The sequence below is a fragment of the Gorilla gorilla genome, chromosome 11 (assembly GCF_029281585.2).
Source record: "Gorilla gorilla gorilla isolate KB3781 chromosome 11, NHGRI_mGorGor1-v2.1_pri, whole genome shotgun sequence".
NCBI classification, from domain to species: Eukaryota; Metazoa; Chordata; class Mammalia; order Primates; family Hominidae; genus Gorilla; species Gorilla gorilla.
The window spans coordinates 126,461,781-126,483,354 of record NC_073235.2 but is presented as its reverse complement, the minus strand read 5'-3'; the positions used below and the strand labels follow the sequence as shown (position 1 = coordinate 126,483,354).

Here is a 21,574-nt window from a genome sequence, read left to right as displayed (position 1 = left end):
TGGGGATGGAGGTCTTGGTGGAACCAGGTGCCCACCTGGTGCCAAGCATTTGGGCCAAGTGTAAGAAGTCACCACGCCTCCCTGGATGTTACAGCTGTTGCTGAAGTTGATATCTCCTGGGAGAGTCCCTCCATTGTTCCTTTTGTCCCAACAATGTTATTGAAAGGGAATGCTAGAGTGTTGTTTTCTGAAGTCAGATGAACTTGTTTATGACATCAACTTGCATTTAAGTTGGCTCTTGGCAAATATTGAAAAAGTCTTCCCATGCCTTTTTTTTCCTACTCTCAAGCGAATATTAATCAAAAATGGTATTTTTTATTAACCTTTTGAAGAGTATTATTCAAATGTGCCCTGAATGACTAAACTGATAAATTGTATAAAATTAATTGCTGGAGGTGATGAACTCTTGTGAATCATTACAATTCATTCTGCCAGTTTGTTCCAGCTACCTCATTAAATCTGGAGAGGTGACAGACACGACAACACAAGCTCAGTTCTCAAGCAGAGCAGAACGTGAGGGGGCTAAATCTTCCAACACTGCCTCATGCAATGCAATTATTGGATAAGCTTGAATCTATTTGTTGCTGTTTTTGAGTTTGGAATGCATATTTGCATTTCATATGGGCTTAATGGATGTATTCTTTTCCTGATCATCCTTTCTCCTTGAATTTGTTGTTAGAATGAAACATTGCTCTTTGTTCGTTGTTCTGCATTGTTGATTCTTGTTTAAGAAGGCAGACACCTGATCCTGAGATAAGTTTGACCTGCAGACCAACTAGAAAAGCATCCACTATTAATCCCAGCAATAGTTACACCTCTCAATAAAACTTCCAACGTTGATCTAGGTGCCCTCGATTAAAAGTAACGTTTAGCCTATGGAGAATTCCCAGAGGACGCTCAACAATGATGATTATGAGATCTGAAAATAGAACCAATAAACAGAAGACGTAAAACTGGGTTTATTTTGTCTGGAAGGAAAAGGCTAAAAGAAGACTTAAAGGCGGCCAGGCACAGTGGCTTACACCTGTAATCCCAGCACTTTGGGAGGCTGAGGTGGGCCAATCACGTGAGGTCAGGAGTTCAAGACCAGCCTGGCCAACATGGTGAAACCCCATCTCTACTAAAAATACAAAAATTAGCTGGGCTTGGTGATGGACGCCTGTAATCCCAGCTACTCCAGGGGGCTGAGGCAGGAGAATCACTTGAGCCTAGGATGTAGAGGTTGCAGTGAGCCAAGATGGCGCCACTGCCCTCCAGCCTGGGTGGCAGAGTGAGACTCTGTCTAAAAAAAAAAAAAAAAAAAAAGACTTAAAGGCTATCTCCAAATCAGTGAAGTTAGTTATTCTTCCAAAGATACTTGATACATTCTCTTTTTATATAATCTATGGATAAAATCAGGGAAAACTGGTTTAAATTATAACAAGAGATTTAGGTTAGGTGGAGGAAGAAAAATTTCTAGCAGGAAATGCAAGAGAATACCAGGCAAATGTGTGGACTTCATTTTCCCAGTAAAAATGGAACTGTTCACTAGGCATTGGATTGAATAATCTTACGCACCGTGATGATGCAATGCTGAGTCCTATTCTTTGTGATCCTATAACCATTCTATTTTATGCTCGTAGAGTGTCAGTCACTTTTATGATCTCTTCTTGGAAGCAAAAATACCCTTCTCAATAGAATTCTCAGAAGGTAGTGTTTGATTATTGAATTTGATTATTATTATTATTTATTGTTATTTTAAATAGATATGGGGTCTTGCTGTGTTTCCCAGGCTGCTCTCAAACTCCTGGGCTCAAGCAGTCCTCCTTCCTCAGCCTTCCAAGGTGCCAGGATTACAGGCGTGAGCCACCACACCTGGCCAAGATTATTGAATTGTTTATACCTGTGTTATAGTGAAACCGATACTAAAAAAAAAAATGCTGTGTTAAAATTCCAGACTGAAGGTGATTTTTTTTAAAGCTGCTGATGAGGAGGGTTTTTAAATTGGTTTCTCATCACCTGTGATGTCTTGGGCCTCATATCATTATTATAACGGATGTTTCTTTTCTAAGAAGATTACCTATTCACTATTCACAATAGAAAGTGAATAGAAAGACATGGAATCAACCTCCATGCCCATCAATGGTGGAATGGATAAAGAAAACATGGTAATATACATATATACCATGGACTACTACACAGCATAAAAAAGAACAAAATCATGTCCTCTGCAGCAACACGGATGCAGCTGGAGGCCGTTATCCTAAGGGAATTAACACAGGAACAGAAAACCAAATATTGCATGTTTTCACAAGCGGGAGCTAAACACTGGATACTTACAAACGTAAAGATGGCAGCAATACACACTGGGGACTACTAGATGGGGAAGAAAGGGAGTGGGGCAAGGGCTGAGAAACTAACTTAAGTACTATACTCAGTGCCTGATTGACAGGTTCAGTTGTACCCGAAACCTCAGCATCATGCAATATACCCATGTAAGAAAAGCACACATATACTCCCTGAATCTAACACAGAAATTGAAATTATGAAAAAAGTAATTTGTAGTTACCAGAAAAAAAAAAAAGATGAACTATTAAGAACCTCAAGCTGGGCATGGTGGTTCATGCCTGTAATCACAACACTCTGGGAGACGGAGGTGGGAGGATCACTTGAGCCTAGGAGTTCGAGACCAGTCTGGGCAACGTAGGGAGACCTCGTTTCTACAACAAAATTTAAAAAGTATTAGCTGGGCATGGTGGCACACACCTGTAATCCCGGAACTTTGGGAGGCCAAGGTGGGGGGAATCACTTGAGCCTGGGAGGCTGAGGCTGCAGTGAGCTATGATCGTGCCACTGCCCTCCAAAAGAAGACCTCATGTTCTGTAGGCTTGAGTTTGAGACCAGTCTGGGCAGCATAGGGAGACCTCGTCTCTACGAAACACACACACACACACTTTCTCTCTCTCTCTCTCTCTCTCTCTCTCTCTCTCTCTATATATATATATATATATATTAGCCAGGCATGGTGGTGCACACCTGTGGTTCCAGCTACCAGGGAGGCTGAGGTGGGAGGATCGCCTAAGTCTGGGAGGTTGAAGCCGCAGTGAGCCACTGCACTCCAAAAGAAGACCTCAAATTCTGTAGGCTGGGGCCAGGGGGTGGTGGTGGGGCAGCCGGGGGAGGTGGTTAGTGGAAGATCTGAGTAAAAAGCATAGTTTCATTGGGCCCTCAGATACCGCCACCTAGTGGGTTGTAATGATTTATGTCGTGGCATTTAGGCCTCAGCCTTTTCAATAGAGTTGAATCTTTTTGTTTTTTTTTGAGACGGAGTTTCGCTCTTGTTGCCCAGGCTGGAGTGCAATGGTGTGATCTTGGCTCACTGCAACCTCTGCCTCCTGGATTCAAGTGATTCTCCTGCCTCAGCCTCCTGAGTAGCTGGGACTACAAGCATGCACCACCACACCTGGCTAATTTTGTAATTTTATTAGAGACGGGGTTTCTCCATGTTGGTCAGGCTGGTCTCGAACTCCTGACCTCAGGTGATCCACTCACCTCGGCCTCCCAAAGTGCTGGGATTACAGGCGTGAGCCACCACACCTGGCCGAAAGTTGAATCTTTTATCTGTAAAACGTTTTCTTAAAATCTAATAATTTTTTGTTCCTGGTATATATAATTTCCTTCATGACACAACTGAAACAATGCACTTTATTTTTTAAAAACAAAACAAAACTGAACAAAATAAATTATGATTCTAAACCTGATCTTCTGATACCGTGGACTGAGAAAACTTAATTCTCATAAAATAAAGATTAGGCCATCTGACAATTCCCAAAAATTAAATATACCATAACTTCAAGGTTTTTAAAAATTTCTTTTTTAAAAAACATTCTAACAGAGCCTCTAAAAATTTAGAGATGGGGTCTCACTATGTTGCCCAGGCTTGTCTCAAACCCTTGTGCTCAAGTGATTATCCCGCCTTGGCCTCCCGAAGTGCTGGGATTACAGGTGTGAGCCACCAAATACTGTACCTTCCAAGGTTTTCAAGTAAATTTCCAGATGTTCTAATGTCTTCTGCTTATTTAAACCTTCTAAAATTCATTACCATCATTTCAAATACACATTTCGGAACTTCTTTGAAAATAAAATCAGGTTGTTTCCTAGTGTAGCCAATATACTGTCTAAATTGTTAACAGTCTATGGTGATGCCAAAGACAATTGTAACTTGAGATGGTTGATTCTAAAGCTCTCAGCCAAGTAACGTGCAAAATGGAGAAAAGAGCTTACATTTAAGGCTGGATGTTGTGGCTTATGCCAGCAATCCCAGCATTTTGGGAGGCTGAGGTGGGCGGATCGTCTGAGACTGGGAGTTTGAGACCAGCCTGTCCAACATGGTGAAACCCTGTCTTTACTAAAAACACAAAAAAATTAGCTGAGCATGGTGGCGTGCATGTGTAATCTCAGCTACTTGGGAGGCTGAAGCATGAAAATAGTTTGAACCTGGGAGGGGGAGGTTGCAGTGAGCCGAGATCATGCCACTGAACTCCAGCCTGGGTCAGAAAGCAAGACTGTCTCAAAAAAAAAAAAAAAAAAAAAAAAAAGCTTACATTTAAGACAGCTTCTCACTTTCTCGTTCCCCTTGCTTCAGCCTCACTTCCTTTCCTTCTCCCCTTTATTTCTATATTATCATTATGTTTCTATAGTTAAATATGGTGCCGGAATATAATTTTTAAAGTAAATCCTTCTGTTGTTCTTAACACTTTTTTTTGTCTTGTAAAGGAAGAAATTAATGTTTTAAAAACAGAAGTACTACTACTTTCTTGATTATTTTTCCCTATGTGTGTTTATAACACTTAAAAAGAATTAAAATAAAGCCAGGTGTGGTGGCTCATGCCTGTAATCCCAGCACTTTGGGAGGCTGAGGTGGGGCGATCACCTGAGGTCAGGAGTTAGAGACCAGCCTGGCCAACATGGTGAAACCCCGTCTCTACTAAAAATACAAGAATTAGCCGGGCATGGAGGTGGGCACCTGTAATTCCAGCTACTTGGGAGGCTGTTGCAGGAGAATCGCTTGAACCCAGGAGGTGGAGGTCGCAGTGAGCTGAGACCGCGCCACTGCACTCCAGCCTGGGCAGCAGAGCAACACTCCTTCTCAAAAACAAAACAAAACAAAAAAAAACACCTAATTTTTCTCCTATAATAAAAGTAAGCTATGTTTGTGATATACAAATTTCTTTTTTCTCTGATGGGTTAAATATAATTTGTCAGATGAGATAGTTTTCATGCTGGTAAGAATTTTTTCATCTGTTTAGAATTATCTTTCTGTGTAAATCCATCATTGAATTTCAGTGTCTTTGCAGAACGGCAGAATGACTTGGTTGATCAGGTTCCGTTTTTTGTGTCCTTTTTTTGTTCTAGATACATTTCATATTGCTCTTCAGTCGACAAGGGAAATTACGGCTACAGAAATGGTACATCACTCTCCCTGACAAAGAGAGGAAGAAGATCACCCGGGAAATTGTTCAGATTATTCTCTCCCGTGGTCACAGGACAAGCAGTTTTGTTGACTGGAAGGAGCTAAAACTTGTTTATAAAAGGTGTGAGTAACTTTTTGAGAGCTCATTTTCTCAGTCTTACTTTGGTTTGTTCTAATCCTGAACATTTTAGATTGCTATACCAATTCCACCATTTACTGAAATCTTTGAAGGCTGGGGCCCATATATTTGTGCCAATAGACTAACTAGAAAAGAACTCTCATTTTATTGAAAGAAATTCTAGGTGCCAGGATGGATTCTAGGTAAATAAACTACACCTTGATAGGGCACGCATGCATTCAAGAAAAGTGGTATGAACACCTGTTACATTCCTGGCATTGTTCTTTTTTAATTTGTTGGAGGCGGAATCTTGCTCTGTCACCCAGGCTGGAGTGCAATGGCGTGATCTTGGCTCACTGCAACTTCCACCTCCTGGGTTCAAGCGATTCTCTTGCCTCAGCCTCCTGAGTAGCTAGGATTGCAGGCATCTGCCACTATGCCTGACTAATTTTTGTGTTTTAAGAGAGACGGGGTTTCACCGTTTTGGCCAGGCTGGTCTAAAACTCCTGTGCTCAGGTGATCCACCTGCCTTGGCCTCCCAAAGTGCTGGGATTACAGGCGTGAGCCATCATGTCCAGCCATTCCTGGCATTGTTCTAATGGCTGTGATACATCATTGAACAAGACAGATGACATTCCTGCTGTCATGTAGTATACATATTTATTAAGTAACCAAATACAATATTTTCACGTAGTAACAAGTGCTTTGGAAAAACTAGAGGTTAGTATGACAGAGAGATGGGGATGTGTTCAGTGGGGCAGCTCTTATTATGCCTGTTACTTGAATTTGTAATGAGTACATTGAGGACGCGAAGAGTTTAAGTAGTCAGTTCCCAGTCACAGTAATTGAGTGTTAATTGGTAGAGCCAGGATTCAAATCTAGATCTTTTTGGCTTTAAAGCCTGTATATTGTTTTTACCATATCTGCTTGCCATGGCAAGACCATACTAGAAAGGACCCTCAATTTATAGATGGGATAACTAAGCCTGAGAGGTAACATAATTTTGCCCTTGGAGACCCAGGTAATTGATGCCTAAGCCCAGGGACAGAACACAGCTGACCTGACCCTGCATCCAACACCCTACTGCAACTCCCGGAAGGAGTTATGCTCCTCAGATATGCTCTTGCAAAGGGTGTTTATAAAGCTTGTTGGGAAAAACAGAGGCAATATCACAGATTGATATTCAATGGAGTAAATTACCAGCAAGTGCCTGCAAAGCTCCTTCTGCTGGGCCCAAGGTTGGAGTTTGACAAATTGAGGAGGGAGGCTCACACAGAATGACTGAAGCCCATTGTGAAATGGGAGGGTGGGGAGCGTGGGCTCCTGACAGCACTGGTCAGGGCTTTCTATTTTACAAAAAACAATTGACAAGCTGGAGAGGGGTGTGAAGACACCCTGATTACCAAGAGCGAAAGGATACTGTCCTCCTGATAATAGCTCTTCAAGGTAAAATTTTGTTGAGAGTCTTTCATGCGTAATTAACGGAAGTAATCCAACCCCCACAGAATTTTCATATATTCTGATTTATATTTCAGGAGGCTATTGGGGGTGATGAATAATGATTTCATTCTTGGATGAGGAGAGGCTCGGCGGGGGAGGAGGTGACTTTGCATATTCGTGGGAAAAACTGTCTCCAGGTTGCTTAATGTATTGTCATATTTTGCTTTTGTTATTTTTCATTTCAAGGTATGCTAGTTTATATTTTTGCTGTGCAATAGAAAATCAGGACAATGAGCTCTTGACGCTAGAGATTGTGCATCGTTACGTGGAGCTGCTGGACAAATATTTTGGAAATGTAAGTGTTGTCCTTGTCGGTTAGGATTAGCTACAGTCACCATCTCAGCTCTTACTTCAGTTCTGTCTCTGGTCACATCCCTTCTCTCTGTCACATCTAAAATATGAATTGAACTTGAACCGAAGATCACCTTAGTCCCCCTAAGGTTAGAATACAAGATTTTTCTCCCTACCTATAATTCTTAGTAAATGAAAGACCCAAAGCTTTCCTTTTTTCTTTTTAAATAGATATGGAGTCCCGCTATGTTGCCCAGGTGGGTCTTGAACTCTTGGCCTCAAGCAATTCTCCCACCTCAGCTTCCCAAAGAGCTAGGATTATAGGCATGAGCTACCGTGCCCGGCCACCCAAAGCTTTCAAGAGGTGGATGTATCTTTATCTTCATACCACAAATACACCAGAGACCTTATTTCAGTGAACCAGCATTTAACTGTGAAGGATTTCTTGATATTCTGTTCTTTATTCTTCATTGGCTTTGTCATCTCTTTTCTGTTTTGACTTTTTATCCTTTCTCTGGCTTTTCTTCTAAGCTATAAGTATTCTTAATTATTTATGCATAAGAAAAATAGCAACAAACAAAAAACCCAAATCCTTTTCCTTCACATTGCTATTCAATAATCTTTTTGCATTTTCTGCCAAGTGATGTACTATACTAGGTGCTCCAGTCCTCGGAACTCATTCACTCGGCAGTGCTTACAGCATGGGTCCATCTTTACTCTGCAGGGAAATCAGCAAGTTACCATTGAACCCTCCTGGGGGTTGACACCAGCGATTCCTCTTGAGTCTTCACCTGCTTTCACCTGCTTCTCGCTGCAGCACTGGACCCTTGCTCACCATGACGCTTTCTTTAAATTCGCCCTTCTTGATTTTGCCATGACATTGATTTCTGCTGACTCTTGTCCTGTTATTTCTGAAGGCGCCTCCTTGGTTTCTTCCACTCAGCTCCCTTCCTCTGCCCAGCCCTAAATATGCCTCGTCTCTTCCTAACTCTGTGTGTACTGACTCTGTGTCCTGGAAATCCCTTACTAAGTGACTCTTCTTCCCCTTGTTGGTGACAGTCTTCACTGGGCTTCTCATGGTCCAGAACCAAACTCATCTACTGAAAATCCGTTCTGTCTTGTGATTGGAATTTGTTATGTTCCAGGATCCTTCAGTGCAAAAGGACGCAGCTTGTTTTGTCTTTTTCTATGCTTTACCAGAATCTGCCTCTGTCTATTCAAATTGGGCTGACATTCATTTCCTTCTTTCCACTCTCACTAATATAGGTTCACTTGGGATTTCAATTTTGCTTTTCTTTTAAACATCATTCCTGGCTTTTTATGCCTCTGAGCTTTTCTCTGTTCGCCCTCTTGCCCTATTAGTTACCATCTTCCTTAAAAAAACTAGATGTAGGTGTGGCATTCCTTCACAGCCACTTTCCATCATGTACAATAGATAAAATCAACCCCCCCAGCCTGTTGTTTAACCTTTCAAAGCATGGATCCCTGACCACTCCTCCATCCTTGATGCACTACCCTTATTTATTTATTTATTTATTTATTTATTTATTTATTTATTATTTATTGAGACGGAGTTTTGTTCTTGTTGCCCAGGCTGGAGTGCAATGGCACGATCTCTGCTCACTGCAACCTCTGCCTCCCGAGTTCAAGCGATCTTCCTGCCTCAGCCTCCTGAGTAGCTAGGATTACGGGCCCCCGCCACCATGCCCGGATGATTTTTATATTTTTATTAGAGATGGGGTTTCACCATGTTGGCCAGGCTAGTCTTGAACTCCTGACCTCGGGCGATCCGCCTGCCTTGGCCTCCCAACGTGCTGGGATTACAGGCATGAGCCACTGCCTCCAGCCTACATTTCCCTTTTTATATACCTGACAGTTCTCCAGTAACAAGAAATGACCTTGGAGTGTCCCTAACTGGCACCCGATTTGCTTGACCACCAAATTGCAATTCTTTTGAGACCATTTTATCCCCCCACTGCTTAACTTGTAACCAGCTGTGGGCCAGACTTGATAGCAAATGTTCCAAAACATTTAATCCATTTCACAGTTTCAAGAAATAAATCATTGGATTTGGAAAATGTTTTCTTCTCATAATACCCTCTTCCCTATTCCCTTACTCACTGAAGTTTTTGTTAAGTGTTAGGATAATTTGCTTCCAGAAGAGGCTTTTTTTTGTTGTTGTTGTTATTCTCTTTAATGGAATGAGCAGTATTTGCAATATTGAACACGTTTTATCAGATTTGTTGCAACACTTTTCATAAGGATGAACACTGGAAAGATTTCTGAAAGAATTTTTCCCGCCTCACTTTTTTCCCCGTTGTTCAGGGATTTCAGGTTGTTGGTCAGTATATGACAGCAATAAGACAACTAGACCATCTTTTCTTTCTCCTCTTGGTATACCAAGTTTATTTTCATTTTTTTAAGGAGAAATTTGCAAATGTATAATAACATGTTTTCAAACATATTATTTAATTTAATACTTTCTACTATTCAAATGAATTCTCACATTTTTGTACTTTCCTTTGAAATAAACTACAGACTTGGCCTTTTGCAAGAGCCTGAAGAAGTTTCCCTGAGGTCTGGGCATTCCCGTAACCTGCCTTCTCTTTCTCATTTCTGAACTCCGGCTTGACCTGTTGCATTTTCCTAGATTAAACCAACTGTGATAATGTGAATTGGGGCTGAATTTTGATCTCAATCTATCTGACCAAATTTCAGCCAGATATCTCAGGGCATTATGCTTCTCAAGAGAACTTGAGTGACCTTCACCAATGCTAAACCCAGTTAAAGTACAAAGAGAGTCAGAATGAATTCCCATTTCTCGAACATTAATTTCCCATTCTATTTTGGTATACCTTTGGAAACTCTGTCTTTGTCATGTACCAAAATTTAATTTATTAAAAAATTCAATGAATCTTTCATTAAGCTAAGAGCAGCTAAGAGCAATTCAAGGCTATATGCCCAGTAGAAGTTCAGTTCTTGTTAATTAACAGTGATGAGCAAAGACTTCCAGTACTGATTCTCATTGACATAATCTCAGCAATAAAATATTTCTCTTTGATTTTCTTTTCCTCCCATATTAATACTAAAGCTTTCCTTGAATTCTGCCCTTATATAATGTTATCTAGGGGAAAACTTGGTACTGAGCTTCTCTTATAACACTGGAAAATATTATCTGCTGAAGACAGATGGATCAAAATCTCTGGCTACTAATTTAAGTTATGTATTTTTTTTAGCACTTTTCAATTCCAAGGAGATTTACGAGGATTAACTAGTTAATCTTCCGATCTTCAGTAAGTAGCATTAACCCCAATTTATAGAGGCTCAGAGGAAATGCCTCAAAGTCTCATGCCAGATAAGAGTCTGAGGATTTAGATACCTGCCATATTTCTGCATTACAGACTACAGTGTGAATTTTTACTGGTGCCTCAGTGTGTGAGGATGTTGATGTCCCAGAGAGCTTTTGAATTTGATGTAGGGAGTTTTTTGTTTGTTTTTTGCTGTCAGGGGAAGAGCACTATGAGTCCCCCGGATGCTGGTGTAGGCTGACTCTCTCACCAGTTCAAGGATTTGGGGCCTGTCATGTGTTTCCGTTTTGCAGATGAGAAAAATGACCCTCAAAAAGGTTAAGAGAAGTGTTTACTTTGCTAACCTTATAGGGCTGCTGGGAGGGGCAGAGAGATGGCGTGATAGCAATACTTAATAAACTATTAATTGCTATATAGTTGTACATTGCATTATAATTATTCTTGTTTTATTTTATTTATTTATTTTTTTGAGACGGAGTCTCGCTCTTGTTGCCCAGGCTGGAATGCAGTGGCGCGGTCTCGGCTCACTGCACCTTCCGCCTCCCGGGTTCAAGCGATTCTCCTACCTCAGCCTCCCTAGTAGCTGGGATTACAGGCACGTGCCACCACGCCTGGCTAATTTTTGTATTTTTGGTAGAGATGGGGTTTTGCCATGTTGGCCAGGCTGGTCTCAAACTCCTGGCCTCAGGTGATCCACCCACCTCGGCCTCCTAAAGTGTTGGGATTACAGGTGTGAGCCACTGTGCCCGGCCTGTTCTTATTTTATATATAGCTTTATGGTACTTATATAGTTTACTATTATTTGAAGCATTTGCTGCATGTAACTTGAAACTTTTTGTATTTACTTTAGAGCATAATTTAATAAGTACATGTGCTTCTTAGATTCTGTCCAAAAGGATTCAGTTGGTGAAATGCCAGAAATAATCTCACTGCACCATGAATTCTGCTGTAAGAAAAGAACCTTAAGCCAAATTACAGAAGAGCACAAGGCTAGGACATTGAAGATAAAGTTAAATGATAGTTTCTACCATTTGAAAGCTTTATTCAGAATCTAGATACACGAGAAAATAAATAAAGAGGCTCGTGTTTATTAACATGGTGAGGGAGCAAGAAGCCGGGGTATTTGCATAATTAGAAGGAGTGGAATCACTTGAACATCAAGTATATATTTTTGTTGTATTGGGACAACCTCAGGGTGGAATTTATTATTTTATTTTATTTTATTTTGTTTCTTTTTCCTAAGACAGACTCTTACTCCGTTGCCCAGGTTGGGGTGCAGTGGTGCAGTCTTGGCTCACTGCAACCTCTGCTTCCTGGGTTCAAGCGATTCTCCTGCCTCAGCCTCCCGAGTAGCTGGGATTACAGGCATGTGCCACCATCCCTGGCTAATTTTTTGTATGTTTAGTAGAGACAGGGTCTCACCATGTTGCCCAGTCTGGTCTCGAACTCTTGACCTCAAATGATCAGCCCGCCTCAGCACCCCCAAAGTGCTGGGATTACAGGCATAAGTAATTAGGCAGTAGCTTCAGAAACCTGAATTGGGACTGGGAACGGTGGCTCATGCCTGTAATCCCAGCACTTTGGGAGGCCAAGGTTGGGGGGATCACTTAAGGTCAGGAGTTCAAGACCAGCCTGGCCAACATGGTGAAACCCTGTCTCTACTAAAAATAAAAATAAAAAAATTAGCCAGGCATGGTGGCATATGCCTGTAATCGCAGCTACCTGGGAGGCTGAGGCGGTAGAATAGTTTGAACCCAGGAGGCAGGGGTTGCAGCAAGCTGAGATGACTCCACTGCACTCCAGCCTGGGCGACGGAGTAAGACTGTTTCCAAAAAAAAAAAAAAAAATGAACTGGTCTAAGGGTCTTCCTGGATATTTTCTCCCATTCTCAGATGGCAGTAGACTCAAAGAACAACTATAGGGTAGCACTTTTGAGTTGCTGTATGTGAAATAGTTGCTCAGTTGTAACATTCTCTGTAATGCCTATGGAACTTGCATATACATTTCTCTTCAGAGCTACAGATAGTAACTGTATATCAAGGTGTGTGTGTGTGTGTGTGTGTGTGTGTGTATTGTTTCTCTAACTCTGCATACCACCTTACCTTACCCTTATCCCTTGAAACTACTACAGTAAATTAATTGCCCCATGGCTGCTGGAGGACCCAGACCTGGGGACATGTCAAAGTGGGGTATAAGAAGTTCCTGGAGAATTTTCACTAGTATCTGTCAGGTTCACTTTGCAGGAGTTTAATTGCTGGTTTCTCCTAATGAGGCTCCTGTCTGTCTTGGATTCCTGGTCTACGCCTGCCTTGAACTCCGAGGTTCCTCAGCTTGCTACTATAACTCCTGACTTCTGCCTTTTCTGACCTCTGGTAACTGCTTCCTTCTCATACCTTCTTTCATGTACATGGATGTCTAATCTATTGTGATTTCTTTTTGTTTCTTTCTATTGTTTAAAACTGCAAAAATGATGCATATTTTTACATGTCCCTCTAAACATATACGGTTTTTAAAAATGGGATTGAATTCTGCATATTATTCTGCAACTTTCTTTTTTTTCCCCCTTACAAGTCTATCTTAGAGCTGTTGCCATATTTGTGCATGTAAATCTACCTTATTCTTTTCAGCTTCTACATAGAAAACGCTTGCAACATATACAACAGCAGGGAAAGGAGACAGGATCTGTGACACCGAAAGAATCATTCAAATTTCTAAGACAAATATTACAATAGAAAAAAACAAAGTCTTTCAGAAGCAATTTGTAGACAAGGCAAGAAATGGAAAGGGCCAGTGCATATCTAATAAGATGTACAGTCTCACTAATAAGCAGGGAAATGTAAATTTAATTAATATTCATCTGAAAATTTAGAGACTATCCATTGCTGGAGATGACATAAATAGGTAATCACTCCTACTGTTAGTGAAACTTTTAAGTTTTGTAGACTACTTTGGAGGACCACATTTTAGTATTTATCAATTTTAAATATACAAATCCTTTGACCCAAAATTCCCCAAGGAATTTATTCCTACGCTATACTCAAATTAGTGTACAATACACAACAAAAATTATGGCAGCATCATTTAGAATAAAAACTGGAAACAGCCCAAAGTCTGCCCATATCCATAAAGGAACTGCTTAAATAAACTGTGATATACCCCCAGTATGCCATGGTAATTCTGTATAGAAGTTGGATTCATTTGGATCTGTTGACTTAAACCATGTTCCTTGTGAAGTTTGCTAGTTTATTGACCTAACTTGTAAATATATGGAGGAATTTGCTAAAATATTGACATCTATTTCATGCAAAGTTATAGCATTCAGTACAACCATAGAATTGTATCTGGGATGCCATTAATCTCTAGCATATTAGAAACAAGGCCTATATTTATTTATTTTTATTTTTTGAGAAGGAGTCTTGCTCTGTCACCCAGGCTGGAGTGCAGTGGCATGATTTTGGCTCACTGCAACCTCTGCCTCCTGGGTTCAAGTGATTCTTCTGCCTCAGCTTCCTGAGTAGCTGGGATTACAGTCGTGCACCACCATGCCTGGCTAATTTTTGTATTTTTAGTAAAGACAAGGTTTCACCATGTTGGCCAGGCTGGTCTTGAACTCTTGACCTCAAGTGATCTGCCTGCCTCAGCCTCCCAAAGTGCTGGGATTACAGGTGTGAGCCACCATGCCCAGACAAGGCCTCTACTTAAACTTGCTCATTCATTTATGTTACAAGCATTTTTTGTGTCTTACAATGTGCCAGAAACCAGGGATATACAGATGATGAAGACAAAGTTTCTGCCCTGAACTCACAGTACGGGGGAGTGATTAGTAATCAATAAGCAGAAACTAGTGCACAGAAGATGTAGGTGAGAAGCCACAGGAAGTGATGTGAAATCTGAATGGGGAAAAGGGGATGTGGGGAATCGCCATGTGCCTGACTTTTGAATTTGGCCTTGAAAAAATGAGCTTGGTTTTGCCAGCAGGAGAATAAAGGAAAGGACATTTGGGGACACAATCCAGGAATTGTTGGAATGTGCAGAAAGCAAAGGCACAAAAAAGCACCGTGACATTGTGAGTTTGTGGCATGTGTGTCAGATGCATGGATGAGCACTGGCACAGGAAATCAGACAGCAGGGCCCAGGCTGGTAAAGATTCCTATATGCCTTTGTCCTGAAGACCTTACACAGGAGAGGCACAAGATCAGCATTTTAGCAAAGCATTAGTGGTCAATGGCCACTAATAGCAGGCACAACCGCCACCTGGAAGGTCATTGCAGTGGCCTGATGGAGAAGTGCTGTAGGCCTGAGCAGCAGCTGTGAAAGCAGAGAAGAGAGGAAGGGTAGGGACTTATTTAGACAATAGAATCAGTAGAAACTGATGACCAAATCCAGAGGGATGAGATCAAGGGAGGGAGAGGAATGAGTGGGGAAGGGGAAGTATGTTGGTTGAACTCTAGAATGAAATAGATGGAGAAATTAGAAAGAGATTGCAACTACTAAGCAAAATAGGGACTAAAGGAAAAAGAATAATCTTGATATCAGTTTGGGACATGGTGACATGGATTGAGGAATAGGTAGGTAAAGATGTCTAGTTAGTGGGTGAAAATATTGGACTAGTGGCCCAGAGGGAGATCAGGGCTAGTCATCTAGGTTTGTTGAGCTACCTGCATGCTAGACACAGCTGTAGAGAGTCAGCACGATTGTCCAGGAGAATATGCATTTTGCAAAGAGAAGAGGCTCCCTTGAGGAACATGAATATTCAAGCAGAAGATGGATGGCTAGAATATAAGCAACATGCAGCAGAGATGTTTGTCTGTTCTGTTGACTGATATGTGCTAGGCACACCTTAAATACTTCTTAAACAAATGCAGGGTAGGAGGGAGATAAATTATCCAAGGAGTCTGAGAAGGAATTATCAGAGATAGACAAGAAAAACAGGCATTAAGTGGTACTGCCAAAATCAGGGGAGCAAGGGAGAAGAGATTTTCAAGGAACAGAGATTGGTGAAGAGTACCACATGCGCCTGAGAGGTAAATGTTGGGGAGGTCTGGAGACTTTCTTTTTTTTTTCTCCTCCCTTTTTTTAAAATTACACTTTAAGTTCTGGGATACATGCACAGAACGTGCAGGTTTGTTACATAGGTATTTATGTGCCATGGTGGTTTGCTGCACCCATCAACCTGCCATCTACATTAGGTATTTTGCCCCTCACTCCCCAACACACTCCGGTGTGTGATGTTCCCCTCCCTGTGTCCATGTGTTCTCATTGTTCAACTCCTACTTATGAGTGAGAACATGCCGTGAGTGAGAACATGCCGTGTTTGGTTTTCTATTCTTGTATTAGTTTGCTGAGAATGATGGTTTCCAGCTTCATCCATGTCCCTGCAAAGGACATGAACTCATCTTTTTTTATGGCTGCATAGTATTCCATGGTATACATTTTATTTATCCAGTCTATCATTGATGGGCATTTGGGTTCGTTCCAAGTCTTTGCTACTGTGAACAGTGCTGCAACAAACATACATGTGCATGTGTCTTTATAGTAGAATGATTTATAATCCTTTGGTATATACCCAGTAATGGGATTGCCGGGTCAAATGGTATTTCTGGCTCTAGATCCTTGAGGAATCACCACACTGTCTTCCACAATGGTTGAACTAATTTACACTCCCACCAACAGTGTAAAAGCATTCCTATTTCTCCACATCCTCTCCAGCATCTGTTGTTTCCTGACTTTTTAATGATCGCCATTCTAACTGGCATGAGATGGTATCTCATTGTAGTTTTTGATTTGCATTTTTCTAATGACTAGTGACAAAAGCTAAAATAGACAGATGGGATCCAATTAAACTAAAGAGCTTCTGCACAGCAAAAGAAACTGTCATCAGAGTGAACACGCAACCAACAGAATGGGAGAAAACTTTTGCAATCTATCCATCTGACAAAGGGCTAATATCCAGAATCTACAAAGAACTTAAACAAATGTACAAGAAAAAAAAAACCCCATCAAAAAGTGGGCAAAGGATATGAACAGACGCTTCTCAAAAGAAGACATTTATGCAGTCTGGAGACTCAATGAGCAGAGTTTCAAGAGAACAGCTTCAGTTGGGTGGGTGGGGTATGGTATGGAAAGAGAAGGTGTCAGTGAGTAGAGGAATAAGTAGGGAGTAAGACAGCAACGATGGTGTGTGAATACGGGAAATGAGCTTTATTTGGATGATGGGAGTGATCTTGCCATACTTGCTACACTTAAATAAACACCAAAATCTATCAGACTCTGCTTTGATCCGTGCCAGGGATTCTGGATGTGAAATCCCCTAGTCCAGCGGCCTCAGCATCACCTGGGAACCTGTTAAAAGTGCAGATTCTCAGTTCTCATCTAGACCTCCTGAGTCATAAACTCTGGGGGTGGGCCGTAGCACCAGTGTGTTTTAATGAGCCTTTGGAATGAGTTTGAGAACCACTGGCTGTGACATAATTTTGAGAAAAATTAGCACAGTTGAGCTAATTTTCCTCTGAAGAATTAGTTTCTGAGAGAGTTCTAAAGCTAGAAGCCAAGATTTACAGAGCAGAGAGCAGGAGAAACAAAGCTCTGCCCTCCTTCCTGGAATGCAGCTGGGGCTCAGTTTTCTTGGTGCAGATAGGAAGAGGAGCCGAGTGGCCTCATTCCCTTACTGAGCCTCAAATTTCCTGTTGTAACACAAAACATTATTATCTAAGCATGTGCTTTGCTTTAATAGAATGTGGCATTCCATTTATTAAAGGCCTGGCATTCCCTGTTCTTTTTTTCTGTCCTTAAAATACCATCTGATATTTTTATTTTTGGTACGCCACATGAGTGCAAACTGAAAAAGCTCGAGATTCGGGCAGATGTTTCCCCTGATACAACTGCAAGTTTATCAAAACATTTGTTTTTGTCCCACCAGGTCTGCGAGCTGGATATTATCTTTAATTTTGAAAAGGCTTATTTCATCCTGGACGAGTTTATAATAGGTGGGGAAATTCAGGAAACATCCAAGAAAATTGCTGTCAAAGCCATTGAAGACTCTGATATGTTACAGGAGGTCAGTACGGTTTCCCAAACCATGGGAGAAAGATGATGATGATGATGATAGTGTTAATAATTATAATATTAACCAAGACTTACTGAGTACTTACTCTGTGCTGGGTACAGTTTCTAAACTATTTATATGTATTAGCTTATTTAATCCTCACAACAACTCGAAAAAGTAGGTGGTATTGTTACTCCCACTTTACAGATGAGTAAACTGAGACACCAAGAGGTTAAATGACCTGCTCAATTTCACACAGGAAGTGTGGAATTCCTCTATTCCACTAGGAGGTGTGGCATAGAGATTTGAACCCAGGCAATTGGGCTTTAGAGTCTTTGCTCTTCACATTTGGCTGAGCTTTGGAGTGCAAGAGTCTTTCACTGCCAAAAAGGTATCAAATAGTTAGTGCTATTCTTTTCAAGAATAATTTTATGAGATGTATAAAAAGACTTTCATTAAAATACCTATGCTGCCCTGGGAAAGGAGAATAGCAGTACATTGTTATTTTGTTTGCCAGGGATATTAAAGCTTTATTATTGAGCATGGCATTTATCATTTTAATTAAAATTTCTTACACCTTTTGGGAAGGCTGTATGTGTGCTCCTGTTTGCATAAAGAAATTGGGAACACTGTGGTTTGCTTGCCAAGGTATAAATGGGCCTGGAAGCACCCATTTGGTACTGCCCTGGACTCTGGGATTTCTATATAAAATAAAGTGGGAATGTTCTTTCAGAAGCAGCACAGATTTGCATCATACCTCCTCAGGGAACTTACCTACATCAGCCCCTCCATTCCTCCCAGGACACTGTGAGAAAGAGCACTTCACCCCACTGACCTCTGCCCTCCCAAATGAGATGCTCTGAGGGGCTGGGTTCCATCCCAGCCCTGCCACCTCTAGATTCTTCTTCCCACAGCCTCAGGGGGTCTTCCCATCTTCCTAATTTCAAATAAGTAGGTCAAGAGGATCCAGAGCATTGTAAAGCACCTTTTTAAAATCGGCATTTGGCCAGATGCGGTGGCTCACTCCTGTAATCCCAGCACTTTGGGAGGCCGAGGCAGGCAGGTCACTTGAGGCTAGGAGTTCAAGACCAGCCTGGCCAACGTGATGAAACCCCATCTCTACTAACAACACAAAAATTAGCCGGGCATGGGGATGTGTGCCTGTAATCCCAGCTACTTGGGACGCTGAGGCAGTAGAACCACTGGAACCCGGGAGGCGGAGGTTGCAGTGAGCTGAGATAGCACCACAGCACCACCTGGGTGACAGAGCCAGACTCCATCTCAAAATAAATAAATAAACAACTAAAACTGGCATTAAAGCTATTTTTTTTCTGCTATTTGGAAGAGGGTGATTAAATTAACAAAACACCATTAGGTGTGAATTCCCAGCAACTGTTTTGGTGCGTCTTTAGGCTGATTACTTGCTCCCGCCTAGCCAGAGAATCAGTCCTCTGGTGAATGGATGTGGAGGAAAACATCTATCTGAGTGGGTGCCGTAAGCAGCTGCGTGTGCCTATTAGAAGGCCAACGCATTCATTACCAGAGGTGTCTGACCTCAAAAAGTGCATCTAAACTCTCTGATGTTGATTTGGCTGTCTCCAAATGCCGCAGGGAGGAACACTTTACAAGGTATTTGAGAAATCAGTGGTTTGGAAATTTCACAAAATAGTGTTTCATAAAATACTCTGGGAGTTGGGGGCAGGTGGAGGGGGTGGAGGTTTTTTTTTAACTTCAGGACCTCAGGGTCCTGACTGTGGAGTCTCCTTACAGGAGAAACAGACTTTTTAACGGAGTCTTTGGCACTTCAGTAATTAAAGCTGAATTGGGGGCCAAGACACACCTGGGTTAATTTGAAATCTTCTCAAATTAGGAAATGTTTTAAAAAGGTTGTCATAAATCTGGTGTTGCTGGTTCCATTTAAATCTAGGAAGTAGGTGTTTCAAGAGTGAGCTCTTTCACAATTAAACGCTAATTGGTGATTGAGTGGAGGGGCTTGACGGTTAGGTCTCAGGGGACCTTGCATTTAGCCCTGGTGTCCCTATGGTGAGCAGGCAATGTCATGGCCACCCTCTCAGTCTCTTCTGTTGCGCTAACAACACTCGCCAAATACAGAGAGTGTTATTAGCGTTCTCTTGGGCTCTGGTATTCAGTGAAGTCAGTGAATATTCTGGGGAGCTTGTTGAAGAATTGGCTTTGCATATCTTGCCTGCTTAAGAGGTTTAAACTGGATAGGAGCCAGTAGTATACTTGCATAAAGGAAAATAATTACTGCTTTTTTTTCTTCCTGTCCTTTGGACCCAATCATATATTTGTAGTTACTGAAGGTTAAGGGAGGCCTTTGTGACATTGCTTTAGCTGTGAGAACAGCTGTCAATCTTCAGTAGCCCCTAAGACTTTTCTCTAGCTCCTACTTAATAACAGTTTCTTAGAATAATAACTTTTAAAAAGCTACAACTGCCTGCAGATTTAGTAAGAAGACATAGCCTCAAATCTCCAAATGCTCAAAGCTTATTCTGAGCGTGTGGTGGCTAGATGTTGATAAGAGGAAAAGAAAGGAACTGTTTACTTGGTTGGGAATACTTATTTGGGGGTAACAACAATGTGGACAATGGCACAAAGTTATTAGAAGGAAAATTAAACCCTCTGTCTGGGTGTGGTGGCTCACGTCTGTAAGCCCAACACTTTGGGAGGCCGAGGCGGGCAGATCACTTGAGGTCACGAGTTCGAGGCCAGCCTAGCCAACATGGCAAAATCCCATCCCTACTAAAAATACAAAAATTAGCCAGGCGTGGTGGTGCACATCTGTAACCCCAGCTACTTGGGAGGCTGAGGCAGGAGAATCGCTTGAACCCAGAAGGCAGAGGTTGCAGTGAGCCGAGATTCCACCACTGCAATCCAGCCTGGGTGACAGAGCAAGACTCCATCTCAAAAAAAAAAAAAAAAAAAAATTGCTGGGCACAGTGGCTCATGCCTATAATCCCAGCACTTTGGGCCGAGGCAGGTGGATCACGAGATCAGGAGTTCAAGACCAGCCTGGCCAAGATGGTGAAACTCCGTCTCTACTAAAAATACAAAAATTAGCCAGGTGCGGTGGTGGGCGCCTGTAATCCCAGCTACTCAGGAGGCTGAGGCAGGAGAATCGCTTGAACCCGGGGGGCGGAGGTTGCAGTGAGCCGAGATCATGCCACTGCACTCCAGCCTGGGCGACAGAGTGAGACTCTGTCTCAAAAAAAAAAAAAAAAAAAGAAAAAAGAAAAGAAAATGAAACTCTCAAAGGCAATAGTGGTCATTAACCACAGGACTTGCAATAGGTAGGAGCGACAAACAGTAGATATTTTACCCCGACTAACAGCCTGCCAAGAAGGGAGGCTCAAGGCCAGATGCGATGGCTCATGCCTGTATTCCCAGCACTTTGGGAGTCCCAGGCAGGAAGACTGCTTAAGTCAAGAGTTTGAGATCGGCCTAGGCAGCATAGTGAGAACCTTGTCTCTACAGAAAAATGATAAAATTAGCCAGGTGTGGTGGTGTGCACCTATAATCCCAGCTACTCAGAAGGCTGATGCGGAAGGACCGCTTGAGCCCAGGAGTTTTGAGACCAGCCTAGGCAACATAGTGAGAACCTTGTCTCTACAAAAAGTAATAAAATTAGCCAGGTGTGATGGTGTACACCTGTAATTCCAGCTACTTGGAAGGCTAAGGTGAAAGGATCACTTGAGCCCGAGAGGTCAAGGCTGCAGTGAGCGGTAATCGCACCACTGCACTCCAGCCTGGGTGACAGAGTGAGAACCCGTCTCAAAAAAAAGAAGGGGAGGGTCAGATTGTATCTCATGAGCAATAGGATTCTATGTGCCCTCGTGTGG

The 21,574-nt window shown here is 41.9% G+C and overlaps 1 protein-coding gene across 1 annotated transcript in view; it reads left to right on the top strand.

Annotated features, from left to right (window-relative positions):
• Window positions 1–21,574, top strand: part of AP1S3 (adaptor related protein complex 1 subunit sigma 3) — an 85,460-nt gene that overhangs the window by 54,326 nt on the left and 9,560 nt on the right. The window contains exons 2-4 of the mRNA XM_031008673.3: window positions 5,395–5,573; window positions 7,257–7,365; window positions 17,589–17,726. Coding sequence (XP_030864533.1) covers window positions 5,395–5,573; window positions 7,257–7,365; window positions 17,589–17,726 — 426 coding nt within the window. The remainder of the gene's footprint in view (window positions 1–5,394; window positions 5,574–7,256; window positions 7,366–17,588; window positions 17,727–21,574) is intronic.